This window comes from Schistocerca piceifrons, chromosome X (assembly GCF_021461385.2).
Source record: "Schistocerca piceifrons isolate TAMUIC-IGC-003096 chromosome X, iqSchPice1.1, whole genome shotgun sequence".
NCBI classification, from domain to species: domain Eukaryota; kingdom Metazoa; phylum Arthropoda; class Insecta; order Orthoptera; family Acrididae; genus Schistocerca; species Schistocerca piceifrons.
In genome coordinates, this window is record NC_060149.1 from 471,904,903 (window position 1) to 471,920,162 (window position 15,260).

The window sequence follows — 15,260 nt, forward strand, 5'->3', positions numbered from 1 at the left end:
TTTAATCTCGTTTACAGTCTGTTTGAAAGTCTATACAGGTCGCCCAATCAGACGAAGTGTAATTTCGAATTTTTGAAAAGATACATTTGATATGTGGTCTACGCGTTGAAATAGGAGCACTGCCCAATCATAAGTTTTTCTTCAAAATTCTGTCTAGTTATCTGCCCCCTATGCACTCTACGGACAACAGTGAACTTGAGGGAACAATCACGAGGTGACTACTGGCAACTGCCGAGGTGCGTCAGCCAATATCCCATTTACCTCTTGCACAGGGATCCAGCGAGTTAGAACCTAGGTCCGGTGTGTTCAACGCTAAAATTATCGTGAATCACCTCCTGATCCCGCCAAACGGTTATTGGCCGGACAGAATACCTGTGATAGTCTCATTGAAGTACTCAGATAAAAATTAATCACCTACACATATTGCCGTTTACTTCATTATTCCCAAAAGATGCAATCACCCTTCACCTACACGCCTCGTCAGATGAGCTTGGTCCGAAATGATGGACTTCATGTTTTATACCTGCATGTACCACGAATTACAGGACCAAACTTGGCTATCGAGAGAAACAGTGCACGGCAATGGACACGGTGCCGATTGCACCACAGCCTGCGCGTCACAGGTGCTGGGATCGTAGTGACGCAGTTACGCCACCCACGAAGAGATATTTATGTGAGAAGCTGTTACATTTTTTTGGTACGGAAGCGCTCTTAGTTGTTTCAGGGCAGGCATTACTTACCTATCACAAGCCTGAAACACACGAAATTCCTATGGGTGACACACGGACACAACTTAGAAGCCGTACAGTATTCCATATCTTGTACAGTCCGTGATTGAGGAAAACAAAGCACAGCTAGAGTCGGGCGTAACCCAACATTCCTGTGCACAATTGCTAAGTAACATAAGAGAAGAAATACCCACTCACCTTTTAGTAAAGATTTCACGTTGCTGCTATCCTAAACACTGTTGCATAGACGCTTTCACGAGATCATTTTTGATGCCTAAATTTGAGTATTCCTTTCAGCAAACTTATAGCAATTCTATCTTTCCTACACGGCTAACGCATGTTACATGACTGCATTTGTGACCATACTTCCTATGTACAAAGGTTGATCATTTTTCCAGTCGTTAATGTAGTTCCATGCATGCTCACGAAAATATATAAAGTGTAGTCAGTAACGGACTGCTACGAATGTATTTTGCTGTTCTTACTGCCACTGTATTTATGTAATTTTTTCCCTCTCAAACTCTTTTACTGACTTCAGGCAAGCTACTTTACATTTCCTAATAAGCTTTTTCAATATTATACCGTACATTCGAGATTGTACAAGATTACTACATTTTCCGAAATGGCATCTATTTTTATTAGATATATCACTCTGTCATCACTACTGAAGCAGTTCCTTCAGCTATACGACTACCTTTTAAGAAATAAATTAAGAAGTCACCAATGGCTGATTGAAGAAAACGTGCTTTACTATGCATCGTCTTATTAGACATAGCATGCACTTGCCTTCTTACGATATGTGTATCTGTCCACCTCACAGGTATGAGGATATTTGTCTGTTTATGAGGATATCCATCTACGATGCAAATTCGCACTTACCTTACACCCGAAGCACTTCCTTAGGTAACGATACGTTAAATGCCATAACCCAAGGTTGACGGTGTACCGGCCACCTACCTTTGGTTTTTTGTTTTTATTTTAACATTTACTCTTGCTAACACTATGCGACAGTTATCAAACATTAGCTATTAACTTTATGAAACTGGTCTTTGATATCACTAACACATTTTCGGTGTAGATAATAATTCCTTACAGAAATGGGAAATCCACCTTTCAGTTTATCTCTCAATTAGAATATTCAACAGGAGGAGATATTAGTTTTATAAGGTCCCCTACGCAAATAAATCACACTTAAAAAATAACATACCACATGGATGTGTGAAATCTGTTCATTCACGTATTAAGTGTGGTTACTCGTTACCGTAATCTTTTTTAACAATTTATTGTAAATACAAACAAATTAAATAACACATAAATATATACCATTAAGGACAGTCTTTTAAAATAAATAAACTTGGATTGAACAGTCTTTTAAATAGAGGCTGTCAAGAGTCCATATTTCGAAACGAGTCCCATAGTTCTGACGTCCTGTAAACACTCTGCTGGCAGCGAACGTGGATTTGTTGGTTTCATCTGCGCAAACGTGTTTCATTTCAGTACGGACATCAAATCATCGAATTTCGTTTCGGTCGTATTCTGGCGCCGAATTCCAATGAAGGTTCCGCGGCGTCTTCATTTTCTTCAGGACTGTTGTCGTCGTAGCTGGGCTGATAATAATCAGAATACTGTTGTTTGTTGCTATGAAGATGACCAGACGTATCCTGTGTGTGATGATTGCTATATGAATCATCATTTTCGTCCTTGTTATCGGTTGTGGGAGGGTCGTCCTCATATTCCACATACTCGACATGTTCTTCATAATCCTGAGAGTTTTCAGCTTTGCTTTCGTTGTCAGCGGGAGAGTTTGCGTCTTTCGTCTCCTGGCCTTCTGGAACCTTGTCCCCAACGTGCACTACCTGATCAGTGGTGTGGATGCTGTTCCTGTTAGGTGCCGGTGTGCTCTTTTTGTTGTTGGCGGAGTTAGTATTTAAGCTGCCTGCAGCTTGAAGACTAGCCAAGCTGTCGGCTACTTCTTTGCTCGGTAGTGTTGTGTAAAAGGAGGTGGATACTACACCGCTTCCACCGCTACCGATTTGCGAGTAGAAGGAGGGAGTTCCATTGCCAGTCCTTGTCTCCGAGTCGTCTGTCCTTGCCGGAACTGACTCCACTTTTCCACTGTAATAACTCGTCTCCGCGCTTTCTTGCTCTGATAGCGAGTCGTCTTGAGCCCCGTTTGAGGAGTGCTCATCTAAGGGCTTTCCATGCGACTCAGGTGTCTTGCGAAGCACTGTCACCCTGGGGATACTATCTGAAGCTTCTTGCTCACTGTAGTACGACTGAGAGTTTGCGAAATGGTCTGCGTTAGAATCCACCGTGTGAAACTGATGTGGATAGTTGAAGGTATGGAAAGGTGACTGTAAATCACCCTGAAGGAGAAGGCCGTTATCGGGCGTGGTATGGAAACTAGACAGTGCATCCACTCCCTGTTGCTGAGGCAAAGCTGTTTGGTAAACGAGTTGCGGTTGCTGACCGATGGGCACACCGTAGCTGTCGACCAATGGCTGCTGCTGTCCCTGTGGTGCGATTCCATTGAGCAGCTGGAATAAGTCTTGCGATGTTAGAGCATTCTGTGCATCCGGTTCGTGATTGTTATAGGCAGTACCTAAAAGCTCCGGCAGAGGAACGTTATTTGTCGGAACATTGTGCGGCTCGAGAGCCGCCGGAACTTTGGGACTCGGCAGGCTCGGGTCGGGATCCGGAGCAAAGTACGTGGGCAAGCCTTCCACATTGTAACCCGCCTGATCGTTTGTAGGCTCGTGGACTTCGTAGCCGTGACTGGGCTGGACACTGACAGTAGTCGCTCCGAAGTGGGAGTGTGACGTCGGAAGATGCAACCCACTGTGGAACACTGAAGGGAAAGTCGGCTTCAATGGTGGTAAGCTGTGCTCCGGCGCTTTACCGTAGACAGTAGCCGCCGGCAGCCTGTGAGGCTTGTCGAGGCTCAGATTTGGGGCAGGTATCGTGTGTATCGGACCTTTGTCGTCGTCGGAGCTGGTTGTGACGACGGGTGGGCGTTGCGGCGCAGGAGGAGGCGACGGGTTGAAGGGCTCCATATGCAGTGGAGCACGGAAGGCGGTGTCGTCCCACGTGGAGGCGGAGAGTTCGACGTGGGGTGGCGGGCGTAGCGCCAGCCGAGGCGGCGAGCCGTGGGCGACGTCTGACGCCACGACGGGGCGCCGCAGCCTGGCTGGGGGCAGCGCGGCGGGGGCATGCACGTGGTGCTGGTGCTGCAGTTGGTGGTGGTGGTGTTGGTGGTGGTGGTGGTGCGGCAGAGACAGTGGCAGCGGCGCGTGCACGTGCTGATGCGGGGGCGGGCGGGCAGACAGCGGCGGCCCGCGAAGCAGCGCGATGCGCGGACCTGCGGCGCTGGCCGTGGCCGTGCCGGCTCCGCTCCACTTGTAGTGTGGACGCACTGCCAGCCGGTATTCCGCCTTCCCGAATGTCACCGTTGCCGTCACCAAAAGTAAAACCGTCTGCACAAACATATACACCATTACGTTAGAACAATAACTATTCAGTCATGTTAGTCATCTAGTGTATGCAGTAAAAAGACAATGACACAGAGAAATCACAGACACTGGTTGCAGGCAAGCGGACATTAATTGAAATCAATGGGGATCGTTGAAAACTTGTGCTGTACTGGAATTCAAACTCTGGTCTCCCGCGTACGAGGCAGATGCGCTGACCGCTGTGCCACCTAGATCATCGCAGTTTCTCGGACTGCCCTAGTGCACCTCCCGTCAGACCCTAATTCTCAGCTTATCCACCATCATCGTAAGCGTTCGAGCGTGACGTGCGTCCGCAGTGAAGTGATCAATCGGTCGTCCTCCTGTCTGTTCTTTCGGACATGTCATAAACACGTATATATAAATAAGGTGAGGACTGCCAGTCGCCTCCTCTATATTGATACACATAAAACTCGAACTCTTACGAGAATCGGCAAAATACCGCGATTAATGAGGATAATGGGCAAGGGGCACTACATTAGTAGTGTCTGAATAATTTGAGAATTTGGATCTGACGATAGGCATGCTACGGTACTAGGTGTAGTTGCGATCATCTCTGTGCCCGCATGGCACAGTGGTCAGCGCATCTCCCTAGTAAGCAGGAGACTCGGGTTCCAATCCCAGTTCTGCACAAATTTTCAGCTTTCTCCATTGATTTCAATCAATGCCTCCTCACAGCCAGTGTCTGTAATTCCTTTGTGTCTTAATTCATAGTGGTTGCTGGATCAAAACTGTTAATGTTCATTCGGACATGTCCGAATGAACAGACACCACACACGCATGTATAGATAATGATATTGCTATCAGAGAAAGGAAGATGCTGTCGAACACAACATAAGCGGTAAGATATGCAGAATTCGAAAATAGACTGATATCGAGCAAATGCAATAAATCCGCGGCTAACTAGTGCCGAGCATATGGAAATTTCTTCTCTGTTTGGACACGGATGATTTTGTCTGACCAACCTGCTGTTGTGGTGAAGTGGGTGGTTCCTAGCACTGATGAAAATAACTGACAGTCTTCTTTACAAATTCTTTCTTGCGAATGTATTGAGTGGTTTATTATCAACTGAAACGAAATGGGAAAACGATTGGCAAATGCACAGTTTTCTATTTTCCCTTTTTCTGTGACTAGGATTTTTACAAATTTCGTTTCTGACAGTAACAAGACTAGCTCTGATTTTTAATTACTCGTCCTTGCATCCGAACTAGCAGAATGAGTTCTTTTGTGTACGTTTTCATAGGTTTTTGTGTTCGACTTGCCAATATCGACTCATGTTACGGTAGCCATGTCATATAAACTAATGATAAACTTAATCAGCAATAGCTGCTGTATTAGAAACAGAAAGCCGCTGATGCTGCACAGATGAAACAGTTTAGCATGTCACGTCAGACTTAATATTGGGTTTTGTGTGATGAGGCCAGGGTGGACAGGAAGAGGAATTACAGCACATTTGATGGCAGCCAATCGTGAGCACCCTACGCAAGAGACACTCCATCAAGTAGCGGTAGCACTGGGCTTTATGCGTGCCACCTTGTACCTAGGAGTAATAATTAAGTTTTAATTAAATATTCGAAAACACAAAGTTTAGTAATTAATTTTTCGTTTGTTTGAAGTTACATGTTTTCAGTCTCTGTACATACTGAAATTCCGCGGTACTGCACCACAACCAGCCAGTAGACGAGTCAAAACATCATGACGCAGCCCAGCGATAGAATCAAGAAGGTGAAAACTTCGTGATAACCGCTAACACCACGAGGACCTTCATTTTTGGAAACTCGCCACCTAATGCCGTATTGATGACAGGGGTCCACGACGAACACTGCTTTTTCCTAAGCGAATAGACGGACTACAGTGTACCGCCTTACTCGCCGCATCCAGAACCACCATTTAGCTATGTGATTCAGAAGGACACGTTAGTAAAATAGTAATGTAAGCAGGAACGATCTTCCTGAGCGACTATGAGAGAATTCAAAATGATTTAGACAAAATTTATAGATGATGCGATGAATGGCAGCTTTCTCTAAATGTCGAAAAATATAAGTTAGTGCAGATGAGTAGGGAAAACAGTTCCGTATAATGTTCGAACATAGCATTTGTACTGTGCTGGATCACAAAGTCACATCGATTAAATATCCAGGCGTACAGTTGCAAAGCGATATGAAATGGAACGATTACGTTAGGCCGGTAATACGAAAAGCGATTGGTCGACTTCGGTTTGTTGGGCGAATTTTAGGAAAGTGAAGCTTATCCATAAAGGAGAACGTAGTACGATCAATTCTTGAGTGTTTGTGATCCCAAGGATGTCAGATTACTGGAAGACACGAAATAGTTCACTGGTGCGCTGCTACTCTAATTAGGAATAGATTCGATGAGCATGCGAGTGTTACGTACATTCTTTGTGAACTAAAACGGAGATCTCTGCAGTGAAGATGACGCTATTCAGGAAATGTAGGGAACCTGCATCTGAAGCTGACTGCAGAAAGATTCCACTACCGTCAACGTACACTTGGTGCAAGGGCCACGAAGATAAGGTAAAAGAAATCAGGGCTCGTATGGGGACATATAGGCAGTTCCTTCTCCTTCGTTCGTATACATGTAAGTGAAGATGTAGACGTGATCCCTACTTACTGAATGTCGCAGGCACAGAGACTAGCATCGTTGCAGAACCAACTACTGGACGCTCGCATCACTGAGAAAGTCTTCTGGACCAATAAGTGATGGTATAGTTTGGTAAGCAGTGAAAGAGATATATATGTAAATTAAAAACCACATCAGGTTGTGCAACCTGCTTGCCAACACGATATCGTCCAAGCAGGTAGTGGGTTTTCCACAGTGTGCTGTTTTTCTCCAAGGGATAAAATGTGGCCAGTGACACAGCATCCACCGTCCCGCACGGGTAAATGACGTAAGAGACTTCAGCTTTGTAGTCTTCAACCGGTTGTTCAGTTATAGCACATCTCAGACTATCCGTGCCCTCCCTTTAGGCAGTCACAACAATATGAGAAACCTGCAACAAACACAATGGTATTTTTATGGCGCTATACGTCATTTGATTTCTGTTGTACCCTGAGGTGACAAAAGTCAGTGACAGCCATATGCACATATACAGACGATGGTAGTATCGCATAGAAGATGTGTTAAAGGCAGTGCACTGCGGAGCTGGCATTTTAACTCATGTGATTCATGTGAAAATGTTTCATACGTGATTATGGACGCATTACTGGAATTAACAGGCTTTGAACGCGGAATGGTAGTTGGAGCTAGATGCATGGGACATCCCATTTCGAAAATCATTAGGGAACTCAATATTCCGAGATTTCACAGTGTGCTGATAACACCAAATTTCTTAACTTACCGACCGAGAGCAGCGCCGTTTGCGAAGCGTTGTCAGTGCTAAAACACAAGAAACACTGCGCGGAATAACCATGTAAATCAATGTGGGACCTACGACGAACGTATCCGTTAGGTCAGTACGGCGAAATTTGGCGCTAATGGGTCGTGCTAGAAGACGACCAACGCGAGAGCTTCAGGTACAGCATGACATCGCCTGCAGCGCCTCTCCTGGGCTCGTGACCTTATCGGTTGGATCCTAGATGACTGGAAAACCGTGACTTGGTCAGATGAGTCCAGTTTCAGATGGTGAGACCTGATGTAGGGCTCGAGTGTGGGGCAGACCCCACGAAACCAGGAACTCTGGTTGTCGACAAGGCACTGTGCAAATTGGTAGTGGCTCCATAATGGTGTAGGATGTGTACACATTGAATGGACTTGATCATCTGGTCAAAGTTAACCGATCGCTTACTGTAAATGTTTACGTTCGGCTACCCGGAGACCATTTGCAGCCATTCATGGACTTCAAATTCCCAATCCCGTTTGATGGTTTGTGGTGCCCAAGGTATGACGTTTTGCCGTTGTAATCACTATGTTAAAGGATTGCTACACGTTATAGATCGTAGGTATGTTTAACCAACAATTATAGCGCGTAGAAAATTATGTATGTCAAATAATGGCCTCTATCAAATTCACGATACGATTATCTCTCATAGTTAACGTGGGAGTAGGAAAAAGCCATGATCGTCGTCTTCCGCGACAACGATGGTTGTATTTATTAAATTATGAGAGCTATGGATAGTGTAGAGGAACTTTGTGATGATGGCATGTATAAAGGAAAACAGCGAGAAGAAATTGACAGAGCAATGGAGTCTTACGCTGAAGCAATACATCGAAATTGATGATGTTCCTTCACAAGGAATAACATCACCAGCCAGACGTCACACTTTCATGAGAAGAAGCACACTTGCAAGATACTAGTCCAAACAATCGATCCTGTGCGAAAATTTGGTTAAGAAGTATGATAGGACACAGTTATGAACATATGAATATACAGACTTTAAACTTTCGGGAGCACCTGTTTTTTTCTGGTCTGTCGCTTCGCCCCACCGCAGCCGCTTAATGACCGATCACGAAGTACTGTACAGCGGAATAACAACCACAGCACTGTTATTCGTATGAAGTTGATGCAAAGGGAAGATGAAGTAGGAGATGAACACATTTGCCCAATGTGTTTTGAAATCTTGTTCCAGAAGAGGTAGTTCTTCGCAAAAAATAGTAAGTAATATGAGTACTTTCAAATGGCTCTGAGCACATCTGAGGTCATCAATCCCCTAAAACGTAGAACTACTTGAACCTAACTAACCTAAGGACATCACACACATCCATGCCCGAGGCAGGATTCGAACCTGCGACCGTAGCAGTCACGCAGTTCCGGATTGTAGCTCCTACAATAGCTCGTCCACCGCGGCCGGCTATGAGTACGTAATATGTTAACCTCACTCATCTGTAGGTTGACTATTATTTTAACCATATCCTCGTATTGATATTTTGCAGCTATGTACACACCTCAAAATCAAAATTAATTAACCTAAGCAGTTGAGGAATTATTATGAAATAAAGTTAATCATTTCAGATTTAAAATTAAATTATACGATTTTCGTTGAAGAATAATGTATCTCTTGCAAATATACTCACTTAAACAGTACCATTATGTTACCAATTTCAAAACAGTAGTTCACAACCTGTTACTCATCCCACTGTATGCAGTTTGTCGCTCGGGCATTAGGCGGCTACACTGCGGCGGAGCGGGTGACAAACAACCAGTGCATGCGCAAGTTAAAAAGCTGCTGTCTGAGGATGTCATAACTGCTTACTGTCGGAACTATGATCCAACTTTTCACGTGGAATCGATTGTAAGGCCTGATATCTTGCAAGTATGCTATTTTCTCCTTAAAATATGTGGCGAAGTTGGTGATGTTTCCTTGGTAGAATTATTAACATCCTACGGACACCTAACCATGAGAAAATAGTTTCACGCTGTGTGTGGAAGGTGTGGAACACGAAAATTGATCTCAGACTTCTCGGAATACGTAATATTCACTTTACCAAACAAGGTATGTACTAAACAGCAAATTACGAAACTACAGCTCAGTAATCATGGTTAAAAATAACAACACGAATTATCTACACAAGGCGGGAATGACTGATAGGAGCCGACCTGGGGAATATATGATTGCTATTCGGAGGAATGTAGAAACACGAAAGGCAATGTTGACTCTATAGGTTATTTGAGAATATAGGCTGAATAGTGGCTATTCCATATTTATAGCATCTGTAGGTTTATGTAAATGTTTTGAAAATTTTAATTAAAAAACAACGGTCTACCTACACATAGCCGAAATTAGTTATGAAACTCACTCCAAACACTCCTCGTAAGGTCCAACAGCACTGACTGGACGCCGAGTCATCCTCTGTCTGTAGGCGTCACTGGATGTGGATGTGGGGTGCATGTGATCACCGCATCGCTCTTCCAGCGCTTATCAATTTTTGGTGACCGAAGACACTACTTCTTAATCAGTTAGCTCCTCAATTGATCTGACCAAGACTGAGTGCTCCCTGCGTGTCAACAGCGCTCGGCAGATCTGGACGGTGACCCATCAAAGTCCAACAGCGCTTACCTTCGTTGATCTGAGAGGAACCGGTCTTACCACTGCAGCAAGGCCGTTGGCGAAATTACAGGCAAACTGTAATCGGAAAGGAAGTGAGATAGGTTTGCAGTCTGTCCCCATTGTTATTCAGTCAGTGCACACAGGGAGCGTTAAAGTGAAACGGCGGGATATTTGGGAAAGGAACAAAGTCCAAGCAGTAAAATATAGTCCTGAAGATCTGAGTATGACGTTGAAATTCTTGCAAACAAAAAGTGGGTTAGGGCGATCAGCTGGACACAGTAAACAGTAACTTCAAGAGACGTCATAACACTTGAAAATAAATAAAATAAAAAAATGGATAAGGGAATAATGTAAATCCCTAGAGTTGCCCCCAGGGTAACGTCGTACAAATGGCATGACACTTCGAAGGGATTCACTCGTAACACCTTCCGGAGAAATCGTATTTTTCTCAAAACTGGAGAAAAGCCACTAAAACGAATTGTGACTTGGATAAATCATTGATAATTTTTGTTACTTCAAAGTAGTTGTCCTGTGATACCGTCGGTTTTGTCTGGATATAGTAGTTGTATTGTTTTGACTGTAGTTGTCGGTATGTGAATCTAAATGCTTCTCGGCTATTCCAGTTTTGTCAGTTTTGTAGTGAATAATTACTTAATTTTTGTACTCTCGTCTGAGCTAAAAGTGGTTCAAATGGCTCTGAGCACCATGGGACTTAACATCTGAGGTCATCAGTCCCCTAGAACGCAGAACTACTTAAACCTAACTAACCCAAGGACATCACACACATCCATGCCCGAGGCAGGATTTGAACCTGCGACCGTAGCGGTCGCGCGGTTCCAGACTGAAGTGCCTAGAACCACTCGGCCACACCGGCCGTCCGTCTGAACTACTGGGAGCATATTAGCGATTATTGTTGACCGCTTTCATCCGGGGAAACATGTCGGTAGAGGTGTGGGTAGTCTCCCTACGCGTCCTTGGATGTACTTTCAAGAGAAAACGAAAGTTTTTCCTGTCACAGTTAACTGTTAGTTTTACCTCAGTGTTCGAAGTTGACGGACCGCTGTATTCCCAGACTGGTGTCATAAAGGTTTCATTCAAGCTCACCTAACAAAATATTAGTTATACCCTTTAAAAGAGCGCACCGGCTGCAGATAGTGTTGAACTGGCAGCAGGCAGTCATGTGACCTATCGCTGAGTATTCATAGCAGTGAAGTACTGTGTATGGGCTAGTTGATTATATGAAATCAGCGCAGTAAGTTAGGTCGACGTGAAGAGGTCACAGAATGGCGTAAAGGAGCTATCGAGTTTGGACGTACCCACGTCCATACTATGAATTAAGTAGCTCAACCTGTTGGTTTATCAACGCTATCTCTCTGTCTACAAAGGGAAGCGTACCACTCTCAGGAACGTATCGCAGCATCAGAACAGTGGACGTAGAACGATCCTAACTAGCCAAAGTCTGTTTCTAGACTTCGTTATTGGTATAGCCCTCTCCTACGTATGATGTAGAGCAGCAGTGAGGTGTAAGAACAAAGAACAACATTTTACGGTGGTAACGCATTTTGTCCGCGGGAGCTCAGAGATAACTCACTTCTTTGGTTCCAGTTACAAGGATCATCAGCAGGTAACAGCCTGTAGACGAATGCTGACATCCACCTCTGGCCGCAGCTGCAAGACACGTACCGTCTGTAACCCTTCACACAGCTGGCCTGCATACCCACCAACTCCCACACACTGTCACCTGACGATGCGGGTGAAATGAACATTACCTGGCACCCGCATGCAATTAAGCGCTGTTATTGTTGTTTGCCTATCAATGCTCTATTTTATCTCAAAATAATTGCAATTATGACCTAAAATGACGTTTAAGACATTTTAATTAACATAATAGGCATATTATAGTATCTTCCGTTCCTTGTGCCATTCTCCCGCATCGGCGCAGCGTCGGCATGGTGATTAACGGATTTGACATAATAAGTTTGAAGAGGCAGCCGGGTACACTTCCTGCCGCCACCTCGCTACACTCTGGGACGGAACATGTCTGCCCAAACTGCCCGCGTGTCGTGGTACTCATGTGAGAGTGAGTAAAAGTTTTTCTAAAAGTTTGTGAGTCGTGTGACTGAGCCGGAACTTGGGTACCAGCCCAGTATTCACCTGTCACGATGAGGGGAACGCCTGAAACCAAGTTTGGGCTTTCCGACGCTCCGACCGTGATTGTTAATCAGCCGCGAAAATTCGATCCAGGGCCGGCCCACCTCCACGTCCCGAAAGCGGATCTTTAAAACGCACGGATATCCGAAGTGGTGCATGCTGCACGATCACTTTACTCAATTACAATAATGAAATATGTAAATTTTGAGCCGTGATGCGAGTCGCTAGGTGGCGTGCGGCTTACGAGTCGGCATATCTTTGGCCAGAGGGGGCGCGAACGTGGTGAACTGAGGCTCCAGGGTCTTTCTTGGACTCGAACCGATAAGGAGTGAGGTGGTGGTTGCAGGAAGCAAGCGGCTCCTTGAGCCCCGGGACATGATTTGTGATACGGGATGATGTTGGCCGCTTTCGGAGTCCTGACATTGTGCCGGGCCGGTGGGTACGCGGGGTGCTTTTTTTTTTTGCGGAAGTTGGAGGAGAGCGAGTCTGGCTAGACCGCGTGCAGCCGGGAGACGACCGTTGACAGTAGGCGGACACTTGCGGCCTTAGGGGCGCATTCTGCTGTGGGGTTCCAGTTCCATGGCTTACAGCGGTTGACATCTGGGAGTCGATGCTTTCATGTCGTGCAGTTTCGCCCGTGCGTTTGCCAAGAACGTTCTTGCTAGGTCATCGCGTTTGGAGAGAGAACGTTTCTGGCGCCAAACTGTCACTGTTGCGATTGTAACCTGTCGCCCCCTTTCGGCTGTTTTCAGTCTGCCATGTGGAAAGTCCTTCTGGTGTAACTACTTCTTGTTTATTTAATGTATTCATCTTGATATGTATATTAACGTTCTTCGTGCTTTATAAATTTATGTATTATTGTCAACCTTCGTGCACGAACTGTTTACTAAGTAATTACCAATATCCGTTACGTGCCTCACATCCGTGTAGTGTTTCTGCTTGTGAATGTTATTTAGTATACATACTGGTTCCCCTTTCTTGAATTATCATTGGGAGAGATAGATTCCTTTACTTAACCTGGGGGAATTGGAGTTGGCATATTGTCTCTGGATGATTATGGGTATGTTTATTCTTGTTTTAAAATTGTATTTTATGTGTGTTTTAAAGACAGATACTCTGACAACGGGTGGCCACGATGTTCGTATCACGGATTTACTTCAAACTTCGTACACCTATAGCAGTCGATTAAAACAAGATAATGTGCGAGTAGTAAGGTACACCACTTTGGAAATTGCGAGAAAGTCACAAGAGGAGTTTTAGGCGTCTCTCATGTACCTCCGTATGTGCTGGACGTTACAGTTAATGATGGTCAAGTGGTGCCGGCACGGTAGCTCAGCGTGTTCGATCAGAGGGTTAGTTGGCCCCTGAAATAAATAAAATAAAATAAAACAGCACTGAGTGAATGGATCAACGATGAACTTGAACGAAAGTCATGGGACGTCCACCCCGAACAAATGAAACCAACAACAATAGATAAAAAATGTGGTTAGCTTTCGAACTTTGTAAGACGAACGTGTATGACGCGACGCTTCGATTGCCCCTTAAACTTTCATTTTTGTAGTACAAGTGTAAATTCTGTGAGATTCAAAAAATTTGCACCTGCACTATCCGTTCTTGCTACATTACCAACGTCAAACAGCTACGCAAGTTAACTACCAAATGGGGCCTGCCGTTGTATCTGCAGCTCAAAGCGTCGAGATGCAATGTAGTTCAGGGTACCTTACCAGATTGCATGTATAAGGTTCAAATGACTCTGAGCACTATGTGACTTAACATCTGAGGTCATCAGCCCCCTTGAACTTAGAACTACTTAAACCTAATTAACCTAAAGACATCACACACATCCATGCCCGAGGCAGGATTCGAACCTGCGACCGTAGTGGTAGCTCGGTTCCAGACTGAAGCGCCCAGAACCGCTCGGCCACTTCGGCCGGCGGCATGTATAAGGGACTTCGCAAATCATGACAGACATACGTTTTCAGGAGAACTCTGTGCGTTTCTCCATTTACTTGTCGATAGTTATAAATATGTCTGTTATAAAAATTAAATTTAATTTAAAAAAGTAAGTAGTCAAATAACACCAGATTTACTAAAACTTCATGCAAATATACGCGCTTTTTTCAATCACATTACCACTCAAACGTCATATAAATAAAATAATAGAAGCAGAGATGAAAAAATGTACATTAAAAATCGAGGTTGAGTGGGAGTCGACCCATCGCCTCATACTCGCTCGTCTTACGTAGCTCGAGGGCTATGCACTTTTTAAAAATCTACTTTTTTTTTCCCTATCGTTCTTTGCATTTGTTCGGAGCAGACGTCCCATGACACCCGTTCAACGTCATCGTTGATCCATGCACTCAGTTTTTTTTATTACAGAGGGCACCCAACCGTCTGATCGAACACGCTTTTTTTCATTTTGTTCCTAACCGTTCATCGTGTCTGGTCGTAGCGGACGTGGCATGATACGCGTTGTGGTTCGTTGTTGATCCCGTCACTTAGTTTTTTTGTTGCAGAGAGCAGGCAGCTCTCTGACCGACCACGCTGAGCTAACGTTTGAACTAAATCTGTGATCCCTACGTCATGGTCTCCCCCTGTGAGTTGCTCGAGCTGTTTATTATGAGGCGTCCCAGTTCGCGGTGACGTCAGAGCCTATGTTGTTTAGGCTCGTCCGCTTGCGGAGCTGCTGTAGGAATTTAATACTCGTCTTACATTTACTACCCTCGAGATTCGATGCCTTATTCTAAGCATTTACTATTAAGTCCTGTTTAATTTGCTTTGCGTCTTGGCGAGATTAACCAGTTTATTATTAAGGCTTTGCTCCTCTTGAGATTTGCTGTTCAGTTTAAATTAACTTGCTGCTACTAGAA

At 44.6% G+C, this 15,260-nt stretch overlaps 1 protein-coding gene across 1 annotated transcript in view; it reads right to left on the bottom strand.

Annotated features, from left to right (window-relative positions):
• Positions 1-2,044: 2,044 nt before the first annotated feature.
• The window catches only part of LOC124722854, a 272,852-nt gene continuing 259,636 nt past the window's right edge, over positions 2,045-15,260 (bottom strand). The window contains exon 2 of the mRNA XM_047247980.1: positions 2,045-4,201. Coding sequence (XP_047103936.1) covers positions 2,234-4,201 — 1,968 coding nt within the window. The 3' untranslated portion in view covers positions 2,045-2,233. The remainder of the gene's footprint in view (positions 4,202-15,260) is intronic.